This window comes from Carcharodon carcharias, chromosome 8 (genome assembly GCF_017639515.1).
Source record: "Carcharodon carcharias isolate sCarCar2 chromosome 8, sCarCar2.pri, whole genome shotgun sequence".
Lineage (NCBI taxonomy): Eukaryota > Metazoa > Chordata > Chondrichthyes > Lamniformes > Lamnidae > Carcharodon > Carcharodon carcharias.
The window spans coordinates 118,478,906-118,504,029 of NC_054474.1; the positions used below are offsets into that span (position 1 = coordinate 118,478,906).

At 43.7% G+C, this 25,124-nt stretch overlaps 1 protein-coding gene across 1 annotated transcript in view; it reads left to right on the forward strand.

Annotated features, from left to right (window-relative positions):
• The window catches only part of LOC121281489 (LIM domain transcription factor LMO4.1-like), a 46,795-nt gene extending 37,273 nt beyond the window's left edge, over positions 1-9,522 (forward strand). Inside the window, exons 3-4 of the mRNA XM_041194433.1 lie at positions 6,403-6,543; positions 9,418-9,522. Of these exons, the coding sequence (XP_041050367.1) occupies positions 6,403-6,543; positions 9,418-9,522 (246 nt within the window). The remainder of the gene's footprint in view (positions 1-6,402; positions 6,544-9,417) is intronic.
• The last annotated feature ends 15,602 nt before the right edge of the window (positions 9,523-25,124 follow it).

Sequence of the window (25,124 nt, forward strand, 5' to 3'; positions counted from 1 at the left end):
AAGTAACATTCATGCCATACAAGTGACAGGCAATGACCATCTCCAACAAGAGAGAATCCAAGCATCTCCCCATCACATTCAATGTCATTACCATCACTGAATCCCCCACTATCAACATCCTCGGGGTTACCATTGACCAGAAACTGAACTGGACCAGCCATGTAAATATTATGGCTACAAGAGCAGTTCAGAGGCTTGAAATCGTGCTACGAGTAACCCATCTCCTGTCTCCCAAAAGCCTGTCCACCATCTACAAGGGACAAGTCAGGAGTGTGATGGAATACTCCCCACTTGCCTGGATGAGTGCAGCTCCAATGACATCCAGGACAAAGCAGCCCTGCTTGATTGGCACCACATCTATGAACATTTACTCCCTCCACCACTGATGCACTGTAGCAGCAGTGTGTACCATCTACAAGATGCACTGCAGGAATTCACCAAGGCTCCTTGGACAACACCTTCCAAACCCATGACTGCTACCATCTAGAAGGATAAGGGCAACAGATAGATGGGAACACCATCATCTGAAAGTTCCCCTCCAAGTCACTCAACATGCTGACTTGGAAATATATCGCCGTTCCTTCACTGTCATTGGGTCAAAATCCTGGAATTCCCTTCCTAACAGCACTGTGGGTGTGCAGTGGTTCAAGAAGACAGCTCACCACCACCTTCTCAAGCACAATTAGGGATAGGTTATAAATGCTGGCCCAGCCAGCAACGCCCACATCCTGCGAATGAATAAAAAAAACACTCACACCAACACTGACCCACACACAATGACCATTCTAAACCAAAACTGACTCACCCACACCAACCCACCCAAACCCACACCGACCCACCCAGACCTGCACTCACCAGCCCACACTGACCAACACACACCAACACTGACCACCCACACTGACCCACCCGTATCCATGCTGACCTACCCATATCCACACTGACCCACCCACCCACAACCACCCACACTAACCCACCCACATCTACACTGACCCAGTGAAACCCACACTGACCCACCCACACTGACTCACCCACACTGACCCACCCAAACCCACACTAACCCACCCACACTGACCCACACTCCAACACTGACTCACCCACACACAAACTGATCCACACACAATGACCACTCTAAATCAAAACTGACTCACCCACACCGACCCACCCAAACCCACACCGACCCACTCAGACCCGCACTCACCAGTCCACAATGACCAACACACACCAACACTGACCACCAACACTGACCCACCTGTATCCACGCTGACCTAACCATATCCACACTGACCCACCCATCCACAACCACCCACACTAACCCACCCACATCTACACTGACCCACTGAAACTCACACTGACACACCCACACTGACCGACCCAAACCCACACTGACGCACCCATACCCAGATTGACCCATCCAAACCCACAGTGACCCACCCTCACCCACACTGACCCACCCACACTGACCCACCCACACTGGCCCACCCACACTGGCCCACCCACACTGGCCCACGCAAAGACACACTGACCCACACAAACCCACTGTGACCTACCCACACCCAGACTGACCCACTTACACCCACACTGACCCATCCACAATGACGTACACAAATCCACACTGACCCACCCACACCCATACCCACCTGTACTAAACCACCCTACCCCACACTGACCCACCCACACAGACACTGATCCACCCACACCCACACTGACCACCACCACCCCCCCCCAAGCCCATACTGACCCTCCCACACTCATGTTGACCTACCCAAACCCACACTGTCCCACACACACCCACAATCTACACTAGGACAATCTATGCTATTTGTAAAGTCCTCGATGTCAAATGTTTTATTAACAACTCTCTCAACCTGTCCTGCCACCTTCTATGATTTCTACACATATTCATCTGGGTCCATCTGCTCGTTAGCATTGTTCCCTTTACCTAATATTGTCCCTCTGCATTCTTCCTGCCAAAATTAAGCACTTCATGGTCGCTGTATTAAATTTCATTTTCACATATCAACTCATTGCACCAGCTTTTCTATGTCCTTTTGAAGTTGATCACCATCCTCTTTGCCGTTCACAGTGTTTCTGAGTTTTGTGTCACCTGCAGATTTTGATATTGTGCCCTGTCTACCCAAGCCTAGGTCAGTGATATAGGTCAAGGAAAGCAGTGGTCCATGTGCCGGCCCCACTGTCTACATTCCCTCAGTCTGAAAAACTATTCATCGCTGCACTCTGTTTCCTGCACTCAGCCAACTTCATACCTACACTGTCACTGTCCCTTTTATTCTATCAGCTTCAAATTAAATGGCAAATTTATTACATAGCACCTTATCAAAAGCCTTTTGGAAGTACATATACACCACATCAATCACATTCCTGTCATCAAACCTCTCTGTTAACACATCGAAAAACTCCAGCAAGTTAGTTAAAACTTTTCCTTAAAAAATAAGAATCATAGAATCATAGAAATTTACAGAATGGAAGAAGGCCATTCAGCCCATCATGTCTGTGCAACCCAATAAGTAGCATTCCAGCTTAATCCCACTTTCCAGCTCTTGGTCCATAGTCCTGTGTCTTACAGCACTTCAAGTGCATATCCAAGCATTTTTTAAATGTTATGAGGGTTTCTGCCTCTATCACCACTTCAGGCAGTGACTTCCAGATCCCCACCACCGTGTGGATGGAAACAATTCCTCTCAAATCCTTTCCTATCCTATCTCTTACCCTAAATCTACGTCCCCTGGTTATAAGCCCCTCAACAAAGGAGAATAGGACATTCCTATCCACTCTATCCAGACACCTCATAGTTTCATAGTCTCCCATCAGCCTCCTCTGTTTCAAATAAAACAACCCCAGTCTTTCCAATCTTTCCACAGAATTAAAATTCTCCATTCTTGGCAACATCCTTGTAAATCCTTTCTGTATCCCCTCTCGTGAAATTTCTTCCTTCTTGTTTTGCAGTGATCAGAACTGCATACAGCAGTGCTTTATTCAGTTCCAGAATAACCTCCCAGCTTCTTATATTCTATGCCTCGGCCTATAAAAGCAAATATCCCGTTTGCCTTTGTAACCACCTTACCTATCTGTCCAGCCCCCTTCAGGGATCTGTAGACATGCACTCCAATATCCCTCTGTTCCTCTACACTTCTCAATAGCCTACAATTTATTATGTTTTCCCTTTTGTTTTCGCCTTCCCCAAATAAATTACCTGATGCTTCTCCAGATTGAAGTCCATCTTTCACTGTTCTGCCCACCTGACCAGTCCATTGATACCTTCAGCTGTCTTCTCCAGGGTCAAGCACATGGCCGGTTTTTGCAATGTCTGCAAACATCTTAATCATCCTTCTGACATGCAAGTCAAATTATTGATACAACCACAAAAAGCACTTGGATCCTTTTTTACCCTTTTTCTTGAGCATGAGTAGGCCATTCAGCCCACCAAGATTGCTCCACCATTCAATAAGATCATAGCTGAACTGATTGTAGCTTTAACTCCAATTTCCTGCCTGCCCCCCATAATCTTTGAATCCCTTGTCAATCAAAAATCTGTCTAACCCAGCCTTGAATATATTCAATGATCCAGCCTCCACCGCTCTCTGGTGAGGAGAATTCCACAGACTTTGAGAGGAGAAATTCCTTCTCATCTCCACCTTAAATGGGAGACCCCTTATTTTGAAACTGTGCCCCCTAGTTCTAGATTCCTCGCATGAGGGGAAGCATTCTCTCAGCATCTACCCTGTCAAACCCCCTCAGAGTTTTATGTTTCAATAAGATCACTTCTCGTTTTTTTAAACTCCAATGAGTGTAGGCTCAATCTAGCCAGACTTTCCTCATAAGACAACTTCTTTGGCCCAGGACCTTCTCTGAACTGCTTCCAATGCAAGTAGATCCCCGCTTAAGTAAGGAGCCCAAACTGTACACAGTACTCCAGGTACAGTCTCAGCAATATTCTATTTGTAGCAAGACTTCCCTAATTTTATATTCCACTCCCCTCGCAATAAAAAACAACATTCCACCTACCTTCTTAGTTATTTGCTGTACCTCTAAATTAATCTCATGGCTTTTACTGTCATGACCAGTCTGCTATAACGGACCCGATCAGAAACCTTGCTAAAATCCATATAGACTACATCAAATACGCTACCCTCATCAATCTTCCTTGTTGCTTCCTCAAAATATTCCATCATGTTAGTCAGACTTGGCCTTTACTTAACAAATCTGTGGTGAGTGTGTTTGATTAATCAATGTTTTTCTAAATGAAAATTTATCCCGACCATCAGAATTTTTTCCAATAATTTTCCCACTACAGAGGTTAGGCTGACAGGCCTCAGTCTATCCCTTTCTCCCTTTTAATCATGCCTGTAGCCAGAGAGAATAGGGAAATGATCGTCAGAGTCTCTGCTATTTCTTGCTTCCATTAAAAGCCGAGGGTAAATTTAGCCTGGGCCAGGAGATTTATCCACTTTCAAAGATGTTAAACTCCTTGATATTTTCCCCTCTCGCTATGTTAATTTCATCTAATATTTCCCACTTCTCCTCCCTGATTGCAATGTCTGTATCGTCCCTCTCTTTGTCAAAATAGATGCAGGGTATTCATTAATACAGGTTGGCCTTCTGGTCCCTAATAGGCCCTACTCTCTCTTTAGTTATCCTCTTGGTCTTTATGTAATTATAAAAAACCTTTGGGATTTCCTTAATTTCATTTGCCAATGCTTTTTGTGCCATCTCTTTGTTTTCTAATTTCCTTTTTAATTTCACCCTGCACTCTTTATATTCCTTTAGGTGTTCTGCAGTATTGAGCCTCAGTGTCTGTCACAAGATTCCTTTTTGTCTTTATCCTTTCTTTTAAGTCCCTTGGTATCCAGCAGGCTCTGAATTTTTTAGTGCCACCTTTTTCTTCAAGGCAACAAGCATTAGCTGAACCCTTACTATCACTTATTTGAATGCCTCCCATAGATCTGATGCTGATTTATCCACAAGTAGTTGTTTCCAGTCCACTTTAGTTAAAATTAGCTTATCCTCAATGGAGAACTTTTATTCCTGGCCTTTCTTTGTCTTTTTCCTCAACTACATTAAATCTAACTAAATTATGATCAGTTCCACCAAAGTGCTCCCACATTGATACCACATTCCAACTGTCCAGCTTCATTCCCTGAAACTAAGTCCAGAAATACCTCCTCCCTTGTTGGGCTACCTACGTACTGGCTAAAAATGTTTTGCTGAATGCATTTTAAGAAGTTTGCTCCATCTGTGCCTTTTACACTAAGTCTATCCAAGTTAATATTGTAGTATTTGAAACCCTCACTAATACTGTCCCTTGTTTTGCTCTTCTCGAAGATTTGCAAACATAGTTGCTCCTCTATCTCCCTCTGACTGTTTGAGGGTCTATACTACACTTCCAGTAGTGTGACTGCCCTTTTTTTCCTCATTTCAACCCATATGGCCTTATTTGTTAACTCTCCTACCAAATCATCCCTCCTCACAGCAATAATTGTTTCTTTAATCGATATTGTGACCACCCCCTCTATCCTGTCTGAAAACCCTATAAGCAGAAATGTTGAGCTGCCATTCCTAGCCTTCCTTCAGCCATATCTCAGTAATAGCTGTAATACCATATGTCAATGTTGATACATAAATTACAATTAATAAATTCTGGGCAAAATCCTTCAGTATATTCTGGTGTAAGTTCTGGTAAAGGAAGACTTGCATTTCTATAACACCTTTCACAACCTTAGGATGTCACAAAGTGCTTTGCAGGCAATGAAATATTTTAGAAGTGTAGTCATTGTTGTGATGTAGGAAGCACAGCACTTGGCACCCTCTGTAATCCTCAGCTCTGTCAACTTTATCCTGACTCGCGCCAATTCCCCTGTGCTCTCTGGCCTGCATTGGCTTCTGATCCACCAACGCTTCACATTGAAAATTCTCATTCTTGTTTTTAAATCCCTCCATGGTCTTGCCCCTCCCTTTGTCTGTGACCCCTCCAAGCCCACAATCCTCCAAGATATTTGCACTCCTCTGACCTCTAGTGCAACCCTTCTATCTTCAGCCCACCATTTGCTTTAGAGTTCTCTCTCTAAATCTGTCCTCCTTTGAGACCCTTCTTAAAATCCATTTCTTTGAACAAACCTTCTGATACCTTCCATAGTAGCTCCTTCTTTGGCTCGGTATCAAATGTTGCTTGATTGTCAAAGGGATCGTCACAGGAACTCATTGTCCTATGTTAAAAGCGCTATATAAATTCAAGTTGTTTTAGTTTATTAACCACTTTGCCTTCTGTTGCTGTGATAGTGATTGTGGCAGGAGCTATGTGTATTATCTGAGCTCTGGTACTGAGCCTGTCCTAAGGCTGAGTGCACCCCCCTACCTCCCTAATTTGTTTCCTGTTTATCTTCACAGTGCTTTTCCTGTGCTACCTGCAGAAACAAGCTGGTGCCAGGTGACAGCTTCCGCTTCATTGATGGAACAATCTTCTGTGAGCAGCACCAGCCTCCTGCCCGGCCTAGTGGGCCAGTCAACCCTCGGCTCCCAGACCACAAGGTAAATTTCAGCAGATAAAGTGCAGGAGAAAGGAGATAGCAACCTGCCACAATCTTCACTCTCACTTTATGACATCCTCTTTCTACATCCCCTCGCCCACTTCTCTCTCGAGCTTGGCCTCACTAGCAACTTTGCCACAAGAGATTCTCCAGTTTTTAAAATCTTTTGCTGGCTCACATTTTAATTGCCACAATTCTTTAAATCCAAATTTGTTGGTGACTGGGAAGTGGCTCAGATTTTACACGCTGAAGTAGTGACAAATCATTAGTGAAGAAAATACATGAAAAGCAGCCAATAAGGAGCTGGGATCACAGAGTCACAGAATCACAGAGTCACAGTCATAGAATCACAGAGTCACAGAGTCACAGAATCACAGAGTCACAGAGTCACAGAGTCACAGAGTCACAGTATCACAGAGTCACAGAGTCACAGAATCACAGAGTCACAGAGTCACAGAATCTCAGAGTCACAGAATCTCAGAGTAACAGAGTCACAGATTCACAGAGTCACAGAATCACAGAGTCACAGAGTCACAGATTCACATAGACACAGAATCACAGAGTCACATAGTCACAGAATCTCAGAGTCACAGATTCACAGAGTCACAGAATCTCAGAATCACAGAATCTCAAAGTCACAGAATCACAGAATCTCAGAGTCACAGATTCACATAGTCACAGAATCACAGAGTCACAAAGTCATAGAATCACAGAATCACAGAATCTCAGAGTCACAGAGTCACAGAGTCACAGAATCATAGAATCTCAAAGTCACAGAATCACAGAGTCACAGAGTCACAGATTCACAGAGTCACAGAATCACAGAGTCACAGATTCACAGAGTCACAGAATCACAGAATCTCAGAGTCACAGATTCACAGAGTCACAGAGTCACAGAGTCACAGAGTCACAGAGTCACAGGGTCACAGAGTCACACAGCACAGAATCACAGAATCACAGAATTTCAGAGTCACAAATTCACAGAGTCACAGAATCACAGAGTCACAGAATCACAGAATCACATGATCACAGGATCATAGAATCACAGAATCACAGAGTCACAGAGTCACAGATTCACAGAGTCACAGAATCACAGAGTCACAGATTCACAGAGTCACAGAATCACAGAATCTCAGAGTCACAGATTCACAGAGTCACAGAGTCACAGAGTCACAGAGTCACAGAGTCACAGGGTCACAGAGTCACACAGCACAGAATCACAGAATCACAGAATTTCAGAGTCACAAATTCACAGAGTCACAGAATCACAGAGTCACAGAATCACAGAATCACATGATCACAGGATCATAGAATCACAGAGTCACAGAGTCACAGAATCACAGTCATAGAATCACAGAGTCACAGAGTCACAGAGTCACAGAATCACAGACTCACAGAATCACAGAGTCACAGATTCACAGAGTCACAGAATCAGTCACAGAATCTCAGAGTCACAGAATCACACAGCACAGAATCACAAAGTCACAGAATCACAGAATCACAGAATCACATGATCACAGGATCACAGAATCACAGAATCACAGAGTCACAGAATCACAGAGTCACAGAATCACAGAGTCACAGAGTCACAGAATCACAGAATCTCAGAGTCACGGAGTCACAGAGTCACAGAGTCACAGAGTCACAGAATCACACAGCGCAGAATCACAGAATCACAGAATTTCAGAGTCACAGATTCACAGAGTCACAGAATCACAGAGTCACAGAATCACAGAATCACATGATCACAGGTTCATAGAATCACAGAGTCACAGAGTCACAGAATCACAGAGTCACAGAGTCACAGAACCACAGAGTCACAGAGTCACAGAATCACAGTCATAGAATCACAGAGTCACAGAATCACAGAGTCACAGAATCACAGAGTCACAGATTCACAGAGTCACAGAATCACAGAGTCACAGAATCACAGAATCATAGTCACAGAATCTCAGAGTCACAGAATCACACAGCACAGAATCACAGAGTCACAGAATCACAGAATCACAGAATCACATGATCACAGGATCACAGAATCACAGAAGCACAGAGTCACAGAGTCACAGAATCACACAGCGCAGAATCACAGAATCACAGAATTTCAGAGTCACAGATTCACAGTCACAGAATCACAGAGGCACAGAATCACAGAATCACATGATCACAGGATCATAGAATCACAGAGTCACAGAGTCACAGAACCACAGAGTCACAGAATCACAGTCATAGAATCACAGAGTCACAGAGTCACAGAATCACAGAGTCACAGAGTCACAGAATCACACAGCGCAGAATCACAGAATCACAGAATCTCAGAGTCACAGATTCACAGAATCACACTGCGCAGAATCACAGAATCACAGAATCACAGGATCACAGAGTCACAGAATCACAGAATCACAGAGTCACAGAATCACAGAATCACAGAATGCAGAAGAGGCCCTTCAACCCATCGAGTCTGCACTGACACGTGAGAAACACCTGACCTACCTAACTAATCCCATTTACCAGCACTTGACCCATATGCTTGAATGTTATGATGTGCCAAGTGCTCATCCAGGTACTTTTTAAAGAATCTGAGGCAACCCGCCTCCCAGGCAGCACATTCCAGACGGTCACCACCCTCTGGGATATGTGAAGCTAAATGATCAAACATGAGCATTATCTGCCAATAAATAAAGAAGAGGAATCTTTCTGATCATTCTGAGAGGCAAAGATAGGAGAAATGATCTTGGTGGAATGAGGAAACGGCAGAGATATTGAACAAACTTTTTGTGTCTGTCTTCACAGTAGAATATACAAATTACATTCTGTAAATAAAGGATAACCAAGGAACATATAAGAGTGACAAACTCAATGTAATTGATATCAGCAGGGAAAAATATTAGAGAAACTTAAGGGACTAAAAGACATCAAATTTGCAAGACCTGACCTGATAGCCTACATCCTCGGGTCTGAAAAGAGGAAGCTCCAGGAATAGTGAGCACATTGGTTATGATTTTCCAAAAGTTTTAGAGTGGCCCAGCAGATTGGAAGTTAGCAAATCTAACACCGCTATTCAAGAAAGGAGGGAGGGAGAAAACAGGGAATCAAAGAGCAGTTAGTCTGACATCATTTGCTGGGAAAGTGCTGGAATCTATTACTAAGGAAGTCTTAACAATGCACTTAAAAAATCATAGTATGATCAGACGGAATCATAGTTTTATGAAAGAGAAATGGTGTTTGACAAATCTATTAGAGTTTTTTTGAGGGTGTAACTAGTAGGGTAAATAAAGGGGAACCAGTAGATGTGGTATACTGGGATTTCCAAAAGGCATCTGACAAGGTGCCACACAAAAGGTTAATAGACAAGATAATGGCTTATGGAATTGGGGGTAATATATTACCATGGAGAGAGGGTTGATTAAAGGACTGGAAGCAAAGACTAGGGTTAAACAGGACATTTTCAAGTTGGCAGGCTGTGACTAGTGGAGCGCTGTGAGGATCAGTACTGAGGCCTCAGATATTTGCAATCTATACTAATGACTTAAACATCGAGATTGAGAGTAAGCTAAGTTAGGTGGGAATGCAAGCTGTGAGGAGGGTACAAAGAGGCTGCAAAGAGTTACAGACAGACTAAGTGAGTGAACAACAAGGAGACAGATGGAATATACTGTGGGGAATTGTGAGGTTATTCACTTTGGTAGTAAGAATAATTAGTTCAAGGATAGTTCAAGAATATGGTAGACTTGCTACAATTGTACAGGGCTTTGGTGAGACCACACCTGGAGTATGGTGTACAGTTTTGACTTCCATATATAAGGAAGGATATACTTGCTTTGGAGGTGTCGACAAAGGTTCACTGGATTGGTCCCTGGACTGAGGGTATTGTCCTATGATGAGAAACTGAGTAAATTGAGCCTATTCTCTGGTGTTTAGAAAAATTAGAGGTGAAACATACAAGATTCAGTTTGGGTTCCGCCAGGGCCACTCAGCTTCTGAGCTCATTACAGCCTTGGTGCAAACATGGACAAAAGAGCTAAACTCCCGAGGTGATTTGAGAGTGACTGCCCTTAACATCAAGGTAGCATGTTGAGTGTGGCATCAAGGAGCTCTAGCAAAACTGGAGTCAATGGAAATCAGGGGGAAAACTCTCCGCTGGTTGGAGTCATACCTAGCACAAAGGAAGATGATTGTGGTTGTTGGAGGTCAGTCATCTCAGCTCCAGGACATCACTGCAGAAGTCCCTCAGGATGGTGTTCTCGCCCCAACCATCTTCAGTTGCTGCATCAATGACCTTCCTTCCATCATAAGGTCAGGAGTGGAGATGTTCATTGATGATTGCACAATGTTCAGCACCATTCACGACTCCTCAGATACTGAAGCAATCCATGTCCAAATGCAGTAAGACCTGGACGATATCCAGGCTTGGACTGACAAGTGGCAAGTAACATTTGCACCACACATGTGCCAGGCAATGACCATCTCCAACAAAAGAGAATCTAACCATCACCCTTTGACATTCAATGGCATTGCCATCACTGAATCCCCCACTATCCACATCCTGTGGGTTACCATTGGCCAGAAACTGAACTGGACTAGCCATATAAATGCTATGGCTACAAAGGCATGTCAGAGGCTCGGACCCTGCTGTGAGTGACTCACTTCCTGACTCCCCAAAGCCTGTCCACCATCCACAAACATTCACTCCCTCCATCACTGATGGACAGTATCGCAGTGTGTACCACCTACAAGGTGCACTGTAGGAATTCATGAATTCTCCTTAGACAGCACCTTCCAAATCCATGACTGCTACCATCTAGAAGGACAAGGGCAACAGACACATGGGAACACCACCACCCGGAAGTTCCCCTCCAAGTCACTCACCATCCTGACTTGGAAATATATCACCGTTCCTTCACTGTCGCTGGGTCAAAATCCTGGAACTCTCTCCCTAACAGCACTATGGGTGTACCTACACCACATGGACTGCAGCAGTTCAAGAAGACAGCTCACCACCACCTTCTCAAGGGCAATTATGGATGGGCAATAAGTGCTGGCCCAGCCAGTGAAGCCCACATCCCGTGAATGAATATAAGATTCTCTAGGGGCTTGACCAGGTAAACACTGAGAGGTTGTTTCTGCTGGCTGGGAAATCTAGAACACAGGGGAAGTGTAAGGATTGATCAATTAGGACTGAGATATGAAAATACGAATTAGGAGCATGAATGGGCCATTCAGCCCCTTGAGCCTGCTCCACTGTTCAATATCATGGCTGATCTGATTGTGGCCTCAACTCCACATTCCCACCTACCCCCAATAACATTTGACTCTCATGTTAGTCAAGAATCTGTTTACCTCTACTTTAAAAATATTCATTAACGCTGCCTCTACTGCTCTCTGGGGAAAAGAGTTCCAAAGGTTCACGACCCTCTGAGACAAAAAATTTCTTCTCATCTCTGTCTTAAATAGGACACCCCTTATTTTTAAACTGTGTCCCCTAGCTCTAGTCTCTCCCATAAGAGGAAACATCCTCTCAGCATCCACCCTGTCAATTCCCTCAGGATCTTATGTGTTTCAATAAGATCACCTCTTATTCTTCTAAACTCCAATGGATACTGGCCCAGCCTGTCCAACCTTTCCTCGTAAGATAACAACTTCATCCCAGGTACCAGTCAATTGAACTTTCTCTGAAATGCTTCTAATGCATTTATATCCTTTCTTAAATAAGGAGACCAAAACTGTACACAGTACTCCAGGTGTGGTCTTACCAATGCCGTTTACAACTGTAGCAAAACATCACCAGCTACTCATCAATCACGTCACACTCCCTAATATCCGTGCTCTCTGACTGAAGACGATGGCTCTGATTTTTGCTCCCAGGTCAATGCAATAAAGGGTAACATTTCATTTGCCATCCTAATCACTTGCAGTTCCTGCGTACTAACCTATTGTGATTCATGTACCAGGTCACCCGGATCCCTCTGTACCTCAGAGTTCTGCAATCTCTCTCTACTTAAATAATATGCTGCTTTTCTAATCTTCCTGCCAAAGTGGGCAAGTTCACATTTTTCCACATTATACTCCATATGCTAAACTTTTGCCTGCTCACTTAACCTGTCTATATCCTTTTGCAGACTCTTTACATCCTCTTCACAACTTGCTTTCCTACCTATCCATGACATCACCAAATTTAGCAATCATACATTTAGTTTTGAATGTTGGTGAGAGCGCTGGTTCCCCTGGGGAATGCAGCCAGAGCCTAGTCCATGGCAGCAGGCCTGGCTCAGTTCAACAGTAGGGCAGGAGGTAGGTCAAAAAAAGCATAATGTTAAGGTATTCAATAATACTTCTGCAGCCACAGGTGTAATTCCAGGAGGGAATGCTGTCTTCTGCTGTCAAGGTTAGGATTGTCACTGAGCAGCTGCAGAGCGCTCTGAGGGGGAAGGGTGAACAGACCATGGTCATGGCCCACATCGGTCCCACTGACATCAGTAGAAAGAGGGATGTGGTCCTGCAGACAGGGTTTAGGAAGCTAGGAGGGACTTTAATAAGTAGGTCCAGAAACTTACTAAAGGTCCTAGTGCCACACATAGAAACAGGAGGACAGAGTAGCTGAAATTGAGGCTGAAGAGATGGTACAGGAAGGAGAGCTTTAGATTCCTGGGACATTGGGACTGGCTTTGGGGGAGGTGGGAGCTGGATAGACCATTGTAACTAAATAGGGCCAGGAATCAATCTCTTGGCAGCCAGGTTTGCTAGTACTATTTGGGGGGGTCTAACCTAGTTTGGCGGGAGCATGGGAATCTCAGAATAGATTCAGAAGGGAAGAGAATCAAAGCACGAAATGGAAGGCAGGAAATTAGGAAGTGGGTATGGAAGGTCAAGGGAACAAAGACTAGGAAATAGACAACAAAGGAGTTGTTCAATGATTAGTGCTCTATATACTTAAATGGAAGGAATCTATGAATAAGGCAGATGAGTTGATGTTACAGATAGACACTTGGAAGTCTGATCTCATAGCTATTGCTGAAACATGGCTTAAAGAAGAGCAGGAATGGCAGCTCAGCATTCCTGATCATAGAGCTTTTAGGCAGGATAGAGAGAGGGAGGGGGATGGTCACAATATTGGTTAAAGAAACAATCACAGCTGCAGGAGGGATGATGATATATGTGAAGGAGTGTCAAAAGAGGCTGGCCATTGGGGTAACAAAGGGCAATCAGGGAGTTTACTATAGATCCCTAAACAGAGAGAGAGAGTGTGAGATGCAAGAGTAAATATGTAGGCAAATTGCTGAGATATACAGAAGCAATGGGGCAGTAATAGTTGGGGATTTCAGCCACCCTAGTATTTGGCTGGAAGTGACACAATGGGCTGAATGGCCACGTTTGTGTCATCAATTTTCTGTGATTCTTTATCTGCTTTCGGGAAACTAGGCTCCTTGTAGAAGTGCTGGGCCTTTTCTGCTGTGTCATGGCCAGCGTTTATCCCTTAATCAACATCACAAACAGATTGGTCATTATCATATTTCAGTTTGTGTGATCTTGCTGTGTACAAATTGGCTGCCATGTTTCTGACATTGCAATAGTGACTGCACTTCATAGTGATAAGCATTTTGGAATGTCCTGAGGATGTGAAAGGTGCTATAAAAATGCAAGTCCATCCCTTTATGTAATGTCTAACAACCAATCAAAGAACACTTCATTGTGCATGATAAACTCCTGTCCAAACATTGTCACTGGTGACATACATCTTCCCCTCCCTTTAACTCCAACAAGAGTCCAATGATGTGAGCAATGCCACAGGAGATCTGTTAGTTCATTCTAATGTTCCTTCTCTCTCTCAGCTAATTTAATGACAACTGATTTAATCCTGAGGAACCTCTGGTCTCTCCACATCTATTATACATTGTTGGGTGACGAGGACAATTGACCGACTGCGCAAGTTCTTTCCATACGCCCCGGGATATGTTGGAGATGATTGCTTCCCCGCTTGTGCTCCGTGTTGATACCCGCAGTTCCCTCCAATGGGCATTTCCAATGTCTGGTCAACAGCTGCGTCCAGGTTATTTCAACTGGATAATAAATACTGCTGCTGTGGTTATTGAAGCGATGTACAGAATGAGCTGGGAAAGAATTGCAGCCCTGATGAATCTTATTCCCAATCAGGCCATGAACCAATGCGGGAGCTGAGCTGGATGGTCAATGTTGACTTAACATTGCTGGCAATTCAGGCCTCTGGTAATGATAGGTTTGGCGTTGTATGCTATCTCCCCGCCTTGGTTGAATTTCCCAAGGCCAATTATAACCTAGCTGGTGCCCTGGCTGACATGTTAGCTCAGCGAAAAGCAGAGATTGATGCTGGGAACTTGCTACTGTGTGGCTCAACACACCGGTCATTCCAGGCAAAGGCTTTTCTATTATCAGGTGCCCCTGTGCAGCCAAACGTGGCATTCTCAAACAGGACAACAAACAAGGATCCAAGAAAGCACAAGACTATGAAACTCCACTGGAACTTTTGTAAAGTTTTTCCAATTATTTCTAAGGATTGATTATATTGATTGACATTAGGATATGTGTACAGAGGGTGTGACATTAGGGTATGTGTACATAGGGCATGGCTAATCGGAGTATAATCACTCAATAAATAATTATTAATTCCGATTCCTTGGTGCATTTATAAAATAATATTTATATGGCTGTGTGTTTCTGTTGTGGGGCAGGTTTTATGTGACTAGCTGAGCAGTCACCCATAGTGATAGGACCTGCCCATTGAGCTCTGTGCTGTAGCTACCTACTGAATTATCAGCAGAGGTTAGAGGGAAGATGAAACTTTCTTACTGTTTGCAAGTTTGCAAGTGCCCTGCTTGTGCTGAGTGCTTCCTCAGACAGGTAAATAGAGCATGTTTTTAAACAGAGATTGACAATTCAACCAACATTTTAAAAAAAGGAAGTTTAATCAAACAATATTAGAGAATAAAATGCTGAATCTCTATCTGGGACAACCCAGTCTCAGTAATGGGCAGCGTCACCAACTGGACAGTGTCGGTTCCATGCACTGTCCTCACTGGGACAGTGTCGGTTCCGTGCACCGTCCTCACTGGGACAGTTTCGGTTCCGTGCACTGTCCTCAGTGGGACAGTGTCGGTTCCGTGCACCGTCCTCACTGGGAAAGTGTCGGTTCTGTGGTCAAGGGAGCTTCACCTGGGAGGAGTAGCAGCCACAGGTGGGGGAGTTGGTGGCACAGTGGTAATGTCACTGGAGTAGTAATCCAGAAGCTGCTTTGGGGACATGGGTTCAAATCCCACCATGGCAGCTGGTGGAATTTAAATTCAATTAATGAATATGAAACTCGTCTCAGTAATGGTGACCATGAAACTGTCATCAATTGTCATAAAAACCCATCTAGTTCACTCACACCCTTTCAGGAAGGAATCTGCTGTCCTTGCCTGGTCTGGCCTACATGTGACTCCAGATCCACAGCAATACGATTGACTCTTAACTGCCCTCTGAAAGGGCAATTAGGGATGGGCAATGAACACTGCCCTTGCCAGTGATGCCCACATCCCATGAAAAAAATAAAGTTTAAAAAGGATCATGTAGACCGAACATGGAGTACAATCATGGGGCAGGTTAATCAGGGAGCATCAGTTATAGATGGTAAAAACAAAAAACTGCGGATGCTGGAAATCCAAAACAAAAACAGAATTACCTGGAAAAACTCAGCAGGTCTGGCAGCATCGGCAGAGAAGAAAAGAGTTGATGTTTCGAGTCCTCATGACCCTTCGACAGAACTAGGTGAATCCCAGGAAGGGTTGAAATATAAGCTGGTTTAAGGGGGAGGGGGGGGAGAGAAGTGGAGGGGGTGGTGTGGTTGTAGGCAAAAGCAATGATAGAAGCAGATCATCAAAAGATGTCACAGACGGCAGAACAAAAGAACACATAGGTGTCGAAGTTGGTGATATTATCTAAACGAATGTGCTAATTAAGAATGGATGGTAGGGCACTCAAGGTATAGCTCTAGTGGGGTTGGGGGGAGCATAAAAGATTTAAAAATAATGGAAATAGGAGGGAAAAAGAAAAATCTATATAATTTATTGGAAAAAAATAAAAGGAAGGGGGAAGAAACAGAAGGGGGGTGGAGATGGAGGAGGGAGGTCAAGACCTAAAGTTGTTGAATTCAATATTCAGTCCGGAAAGCTGTAAAGTGCCTAGTCGGAAGATGAGGTGTTGTTCGTCCAGTTTGCGTTGGGCTTCACTGGAACATTGCAGCAAGCCAAGGACAGACATGTGGGCAAGAGACCAGGGTGGAGTGTTGAAATGGCAAGTGACAGGGAGGTTTGGGTCATTCTTGCAGACAGACCGTAGGTGTTCTGCAAAGCGGTCGTCCAGCTTACGTTTAGTCTCTCCAATGTAGAGGAGACCGCATTGGGAGCAATGAATGCAGTAGACTAAGTTGGGGGAAATGCAAGTGAAATGTTGCTTCACTTGAAAGGAGTTTTTGGGCCCTTGGACGGTGAGGAGAGAGGAAATGAAGGGGCAGGTGTTACATCTTTTGCGTGGGCATGGGGTGGTGCCATAGGTGGGGGTTGGGGAGTAGGGGGTGATGGAGGAGTGGACCAGGGTGTCCCAGAGGGAACGATCCCTACGGAATGCTGACAGTGGGGGTGAAGGGAAGATGTGTTTGGTAGTGGCATCATGCTGGAGTTGGCGGAAATGGCGGAGGATGATCCTTTGAATGCGGAGGCTGGTGGGGTGATAAGTGAGGACAAGGGGGACACTATCATGTTTCTGGGAGGGAGGAGAAGGCATGAGGGTGGATACGCGGGAGATGGGCCGGACACGGTTGAGGGCCCTGTCAACGACCGTGGGTGGAAAACCTCGGTTAAGGAAGAAGGAGGGCATGTCAGAGGAACTGTTTTTGAAGTAGCATCATTGGAACAGATGCGACGGAGGCGAAGGAACTGAGAGAATGGGATGGAGTCCTTACAGGAAGCGGGGTGTGAGGAGCTGTAGTCGAGGTAGCTGTGGGAGTCGGTGGGTTTGTAATGGATATTGGTGGACAGTCTATCACCAGAGATTGAGACAGCGAGGTCAAGGAAGGGAAGGGAAGTGTCAGAGATGGACCACGTGAAAATGATGGAGGGGTGGAGATTGAAAGCAAAATTAATAAATTTTTCCAAGTCCCGACGAGATGTAGATGGTGTTGGCTGTAGTCAATGTCATTTGAGTTCCACACAATCCTCTTCCTAGCTTTCTTCATCTCAGCCCATCCTTCTATTTCTGGCTTCTATACAATCGGCCTCAGTTACCCCTTATCATAGCAAGTTTCACACAAGTCTCCTCGAGCACTCGCCGATTAAAAATATTTCTCCTCCATGTATTGCATCATCTGCAATTAGCCTTGTCTACTCTTTCTGTTACTTCTTCAAAGATTCAATAAGTTTGGTCAAGCTTGACCTTTCCTTTGAAATCCCTACTCGCTTCTCCGTTATATGTTCAGCCTCTAGGGCCAGAATATTGCGCTCATCAGGCAGGCGCATGTCTGACCTGAATGAGCGTAAAATGACACGCGATGGCATCAAGTGAGCATCATGACATCATTGCACACGTGCGATATTTCGGTGGGCAGGTATGCACAGGAGTTGGCAGCGTGCCTGCCAACAGTTAACAGGCCTAATGAGGCCATTAAAAATCTAATTGAATTCAATTTTTTGCTGCCCATCCAAACTTACGGTTGGCGAGCAGGCGAAAAGGCCAAGCAGCCTTTGGAATTTTTAGGAAACCTCATCCACGGGCGGGATGACGTTTCCAACAGCAAATAAAAATGTTTAAATTTAATTCGTAACATGTCCCTGTTCATGTGACAGATTCACATGAGAGGATATGTTTTTAACATTTTAAAATTCTTTATCTTTATTTGTCAAAAATCTTCATCTCCCTGATGAAATCTTCAGCTCTGTGCCTCAGGGATCTTTTCCTGCACACACCTGCGAACTTGCCAGGTCGCTCCCCCCCTCGCCCCGCCCCACCCCCCCAGCCCTCACCCCACAGGCAGTGCTGTCAGGCCCCGATCACGGGCAGGGTCGGCTTCCCGGCTGCTCCCGCTCCCCCCCACTGAGCCCACCCGACAAGGGCGAAATCCTGGACTAGATGTGTTTTTGAATTACATCTTTGATCAAAGATTCCATTATATTTCCTACCAATAACATTAAGCCAACTGGTCTATAGCTCCCTGAATTGTTCTATCTTCCTTTTTATATTGGAATCACGCTAGCTGCCTGACGGTCCTTTGGCAATGTTATCTTTTCTAATGAATTTTTCAATATATTCAATAACACCTCTGCTATCTCTTCCCTAACTCCTTTTAATGTGCACACTGCAATCCCTCTGGACCAGGGGATTTTATTCTTTGAGTTTGATTACCATATTTATTACCATATTCATTATCTATCTTACTAACTTAAATTTCTCTTTTACATAGAATTACACAGAAAATACAACACTGAAACAGGCATTTATCTGAACAGATCCTTACTAGTGTTTGTACTCCACAAGGCTAATACAGATGGTGCAATGTGCTCGCATTTTCAAAAGGCTGTCAATCATATAGTAGAATCATGACTAAGATCAGAGCGTGTGGAGTGGTGGGAACATGTAGCAGAATGGATTGCAAGCTAGCTACAAAATAGAAAACAGAGACTAGGGTTAAAGATAGCTAGGCAGACTGAGAAAAGTTTGGAGGTAATATTCCACAAGGATCAATGCTGGGACCATGGATGTTCACAATGTATATAAAATATTTGTATTTGGGAATTGAAAATAAAGTATCAAAATTTGGGGACAGTGCCAAATTGGGGAGTGTAGTTAACACAGGAAGAATGTGACTAAACAGGGAGGGACACCTCATATTCAACCTCTACCTCATCTCATCCTTTCAGCTTATCTTTCTATTCCTTTTCTCTCAAGCATCATCTAGTTTACTTTTGAAAGCATCTTAAGCTAGATGCCTCAACCATTTCCTGTCAAGAAATGTTCCCTCATTTTCCTAATGGATTTATTAGTAACTATCTTATATTTATGGCCCCTTGTTCTGGATTGTCCCACAAGCAGAAATATTCTGTCTCCATTTGGCCTGTCAAGCCTATTCATAATTTTAATTCTATCGTGTCCTTTCTAAGTCTTCTCTTTTCTAAGGAAAACTTCCAGCCTGTTCAATTCTTCCTAATAACTGCGGTGCAGTGTTTCTCTGATCTTTTCACAGTATGGAGACCAGATTTGTGCACAGTACTCAGAGTACAGTGAGCCTGATTAGGCTCTTTTACAAGTTTAACATTCCTTCACTACCTTGGAATTCCTTATCCCAAGAAATAACTCCCATTGTTTTAACATTTTCATTGCTTTCTTGACCTACGTTAATGTTTCCAATGCTTTATTAACCTGTATGCGACATCCCTTTGCTTTTCGACCCCATTCAGTTTCTTGTTCTCTCAGTGTAAGTGATGTTTCTCCTTTTCCTGTTAATGTTCATGTGCCATTTAATGACCCTGTTTGCAAAGATTCCCCAGAACTTCCAATCTCCGGATGGTAGCACCCCGGATGGACCCCCCACCAAGACATGCTAGGGACCCCTCAGAAGTCCCAATGCAGAATGTGGGAATTGCCCAGGAAGTTTGGACTTCCAATGGGCAATTCCCCTGCATCTTGAATCCTCAGAAATTCTGAAACAAAGTCGGATACTTCAAATGGTTCTGACTTATTTAACAGAATAGTTACCCAAGAAAGCTTAGAAGGATCAAAACCAGTTCTAAGTCCTGGGTAACTATACGACTGACCACCACCCGACTTCCCGCTGGACCCCCCAGCCCACCCTACCCTTTTACCCATTTACCTGCCACTCTATTCCCTCACCCACCCACCACTCTAGCCCTTCACCCACCCACCCGCCACCCTACCCCTCACCCACTCACCTGCCTCCCTACCCCCTTAACCACTTACCCCTCACCTGCCTCCCTAGCCCTCACCCCTCACTGCCACCCTACCCCTCACCCCTTACCTGCCACCCTACCCCTCACCCACCCGCCACCCTACCCCTCACCCACTCACCTGCCTCCCTACCCCCTCACCCACTTATCCCTCACCTGCCTCCCTAGCCCTCACCCCTCACCTGCCACCCTACCCCTCACCCCTTACCTGCCACCCTACCCCTCACCCACTTACCTGCCACCCTAACCCCTCACCCACTTACCTGCCACCCTAACCCCTCACCTACTTACCTGCCACCTTCACCCACTTATTTTCTCTCAGCTTCACAAATTGGCTTTGGGACCTTTAAACTCTCTATTTACCAAAATACAGCAATGAGTGCAGTAGAAAGTAGGTATGGCTTGGCTTCCCCTGATGCTCCTGCACTACGAAGGAAGGACTCTGAGAACAGGTGCGCTCCACACCTCTGAAGAGGCCCAGCTCGGAAGTCTGGGCCAGAAATGCAGAGCTCCACTTTGGTTTAAATAAATAGCTGACTGGCAATCCTCCAGTGATCACCAATCCTCTGAAAATTCAGCCCTATGTCTTCCTGTATTATGTTGCATCCGCCTTCAATCTAGGGTATATTATACCCAGTTTGGTATAATTTTCATATTGAGTTTCTTATGCCAAGTCATTAACGTAAATTATGAATTCACAAATTATGAAGTGACACTGCTTCTTGTGTAACATTGCTTGTTACTTTTCTGAAATCTGAACACTTCCCGTTACCCTAATTCTGCTTCTTATTTGTTAACCATTCAATCAATGTATCTAATCATTCAACAGTTACTGACTCCACATACACTAACCTTTGTCATGAGCATACCTCGTGGTATCAAATATATGACATTTACAGTGTTACTATTGTCTACTCTTTTTGTTAGGTCTTCAAAGAATTCTATCAGGTTGGTTACTTGGCCTTTCAGAGTCCATGCTGACTGTTCTTTATTATATTTTATGACAGTAGATGCTCTTCTATCACTTTTTTTATAGGTTCGTTTCTTTCCATTAATATTGTCTCTGCTAACTCCCCCCCTAGTCTCCTCAAGTGTGCATGTGTCTGAGTATGCACCACCCAGGCCTGAGGTTTTACCCTCCTTTCATTTTGTTAGTGAGTCATTTATTTTCTCCTTTCTATCCCAAATGTGTTAATATTCTCAAGCTCATCCTCGAAAGCAGTGCTTCTCAAACTGGGATCCACAGGCCCTGGAAGTTTGTAAAAACTTTCCAGGGGCCTGTGAAAGAATGTGAAGGTACTTACCAAGCAGGGTCAGTTTTATGGGTGGGCCATCACCCAGGGCTCCAAGTTCATCTTGTTACTCAGGACCTGCTTACGATGCTGAGTTCTTTGGTTAAAAGCCCCATATGGAATGATATGGCAAATGTTAGGAGTTGGCAGCCACTTGCACTGGTGCAGTCACTCAAAGAGATGCATAAAGATTTCAGACAATTCTTATATTAGCCTTCAGCTAGTCTCCCAGGCTTCTGAAGGCCCACTGCATTACCAGGCTTGAATAAATCAAATTCTGTTTTTCATTCCATGGGATTTTTACCAGGGTTTTGGGGAACGACATTTTGCAATGCTATCCAGTTTTCTCTGGGAAATAAAGAAACATTGGTTTTTATGATTTACGAGGGCCATTGTCAAATATCACACCAAGGGTAGACAGGCTCTGCAGCGAGAAGCAGGAACACCCATCTCACCGATATCAGTAAGCAGGACTTTCATATCATGATTATTATAAAGTATAATTTAGATGGGGGAGGCGTGAAAAATGATCCTTCAACCAAAAACATTTAAGAATCACTGCTTGAGTGGTCTCTTTCATTATCCTTTATTGTAAAAACAGAGTTATTAAAATTATTCAATACTTCTGCCTTTGCTATTGTTGCATGCTTGTCTTGTTCAACTTTTAGTAACTATAAGATACAACATTCCTTAGATAATATCACCACCTTCAACACCTCTTTGTCTTTTTGTCTATGACATCTTTTGGCTATCTCCACCTATCACTGGCCCTCTATCCAGCTCTACCTGTCCCACCTCCCCTTAAACCAGTTTATATTTCACCTCTTTTCTATTTTTCCTTAGTTCTGTTGAAGAGTCATACGGACTCGAAACGTTAACTGTACTCCTCTCCACAGATGCTGTCAGACCTGCTGAGTTTTTCCAGGTATTTTTATTTGTTTTTAGTAACTATATCTACTTTAATTTTCCTTTTGTCTGCAGAACACTTTACAGTTTATATTCTGTGATAATTTGATCTGTTCTCTATGTAGCTATGCTTCAGTCATCTTTACTGTATCCAGACCCTACAAATCATTACCACCAGTTCACCCATTTTGCTTTGAATACTAAGTATAGCTGTAGCAACAGATTACATTGCATTTAATCATTATTTCCCAGCCCCTGTTTTTAGTAATTATTTTATCTTTATGCTCTGTCTTTATTTATCTTTGGCCATTCATGTTGTCCTTTACCCTTCCTTTAGTTTGCCCTTTGTTCCCTTTTCCTGTTTCTCTTATCATTAAAAAATAAGAACTAGGAGCAGGAATAGGCCATTCGGCCCCTTGAACCTGCTCCGTCATTCAATTAGACCATGGCTGATTCTCAACCTCAACTCCACTTTCCCGCTCAGTCTCCATATCATTTGATTCCCTTAGAGTTCAAAACGTTATTGATCTCAGGTTTGGATATACTCTGGCTAAGCATGCTCAGGCCTCTGGGGTAGAGAATTCTAAAGATTCAGAATACTCAAAATGAAGTTTATTGTAGTATCCAGCAGCTCCTGTCAAATGCACCCCCCTCCCCCATACCTCATATTGTTGGTTTAAAGTCTTATTTACAGGCTTAGCTTTTTGGCTAGTACCTTATTCTCAGCTGTACAGTTCCCTCCCACTCCAGTGCTGCTGCGGTATCCCATGAATTGAAATCCCTCCTTCAGCCACCTGTTGACTCTCCTAATCTGTTTATCCCTATACATCATCTCCTCGGTAGTCTTCCTGGTAAATACCGAGGTAAGAGATTTCTACCATTTCTTTGTCATTATTGAGAGTGTGTATAACCCTTAGTGGCCCTATTTCCTGATTTCTTTGATATTTATGATTCTGTAGAATACTTTATTTCTTTTATATTTCTTGATCATTTACTTTTGTAGTTCCTTTGTTTTTTCAATTGTTCATTGACATTCCTAACCTCTCCACATTCCCTTTTATCATCTTCTTCTTTATCATCTACGTACTTCATGTGCACCTTTATGTTTTAATTAAAAATATGAAACCATTCAGCCCCTCAAGCATGTTCCACCATTTAATGAGATCATAGCTAATCTGAATCTTAACTCTATCCATCAGCATTAGCTCCAGATCCTTTTGCTTATTATCCATGGTGCATCATTATGTGCGTGTGTTCTTGTTGTTTTTAAGAGGAATGCATTCTCTGATGAGGATGGTGAGAGGATGTTTCCCCTTGTGGGAGAGATTAGAACCAGGGAACACAGCTTAAACAGAAGGCGTCTCCCATTTAAGATGGAGATGAAGGTTGTTGGTGTGTGGAATTCTCTTCCCAAGAACGCAGTGGAGACAGGATCGTTGGAATATTTTCAAAGCTGTTAGATTCTTGATTGACAAGGGAGACAAAGATTACAGGGGGCAGACAGGAAAGTAGATTTAAGGCCACAAGCAGATCAGTCATGATCTTACCAAATGGTGGAGCAGGCTCAAGGGGGAGAATGGCCTATTCCTACTCCTAATCCATTTGTTCATCTGTATGTTTTTATGCTCTTCTGGACTCTATTTTAAGTATCACCATTTTAAGGACCTCTCACCGTTGTTTTGTCAGTTTTTGTTCTTTAGTTTACCTTCCCCAATTCCATTCTCACCCGTCAAAATTAGTTTTATTTCTAATCTATTATGGTCTTCATCCTAATTGTGTATTTCTCAATCATTATCTTGAACCTTATTACATTTTGATCATTTATACCCAGATGTTCACCTATGGATGCTTCTATCATCTCTTTTTGGTTCATTTCCCTTGACTAGATCCAGCACTGCTTCCTCTCCGACTGGACTTCTTACAGGCCAGGCTAGAAAGGAAGCCTGTACACACTTAAAACTTCATTTCCTTTTCCTGACCATGTCTTTGCAATTTATTTTGGGGCAGTAGGAATTTCCCCTGATTATTATTTGATGTTTTTCACTCTTTACATAGATTTACCCACAGATTTCTTCCTCCGCCTTTTGAACCACTATTAGTCGGGCTATAGAATATCCTTAACAACATGATCAATCTTTTTTTATCTTTTATCTCAATCCATATGCACTACAGTTATTTTACGTCCTTTTTCCTACTGCCAGTTATCTTTAAAGAGGTGCCAACCTGGTGAAGCTATAAAACACAGGACAACTTGCCAAACAGCATAAGCAGGGAATGATAGACAGAGCTAAGTGACTCCACAAGCAATGGATCAGATCTAAGCTCTGCAGTCCTGCCACATCCAGTCATGAATGGTGGTGGACAATTAAGCAACTCACTGGAGGAGGCAGCTCCACAAATATTCCCAGCCTCGCCGCTGT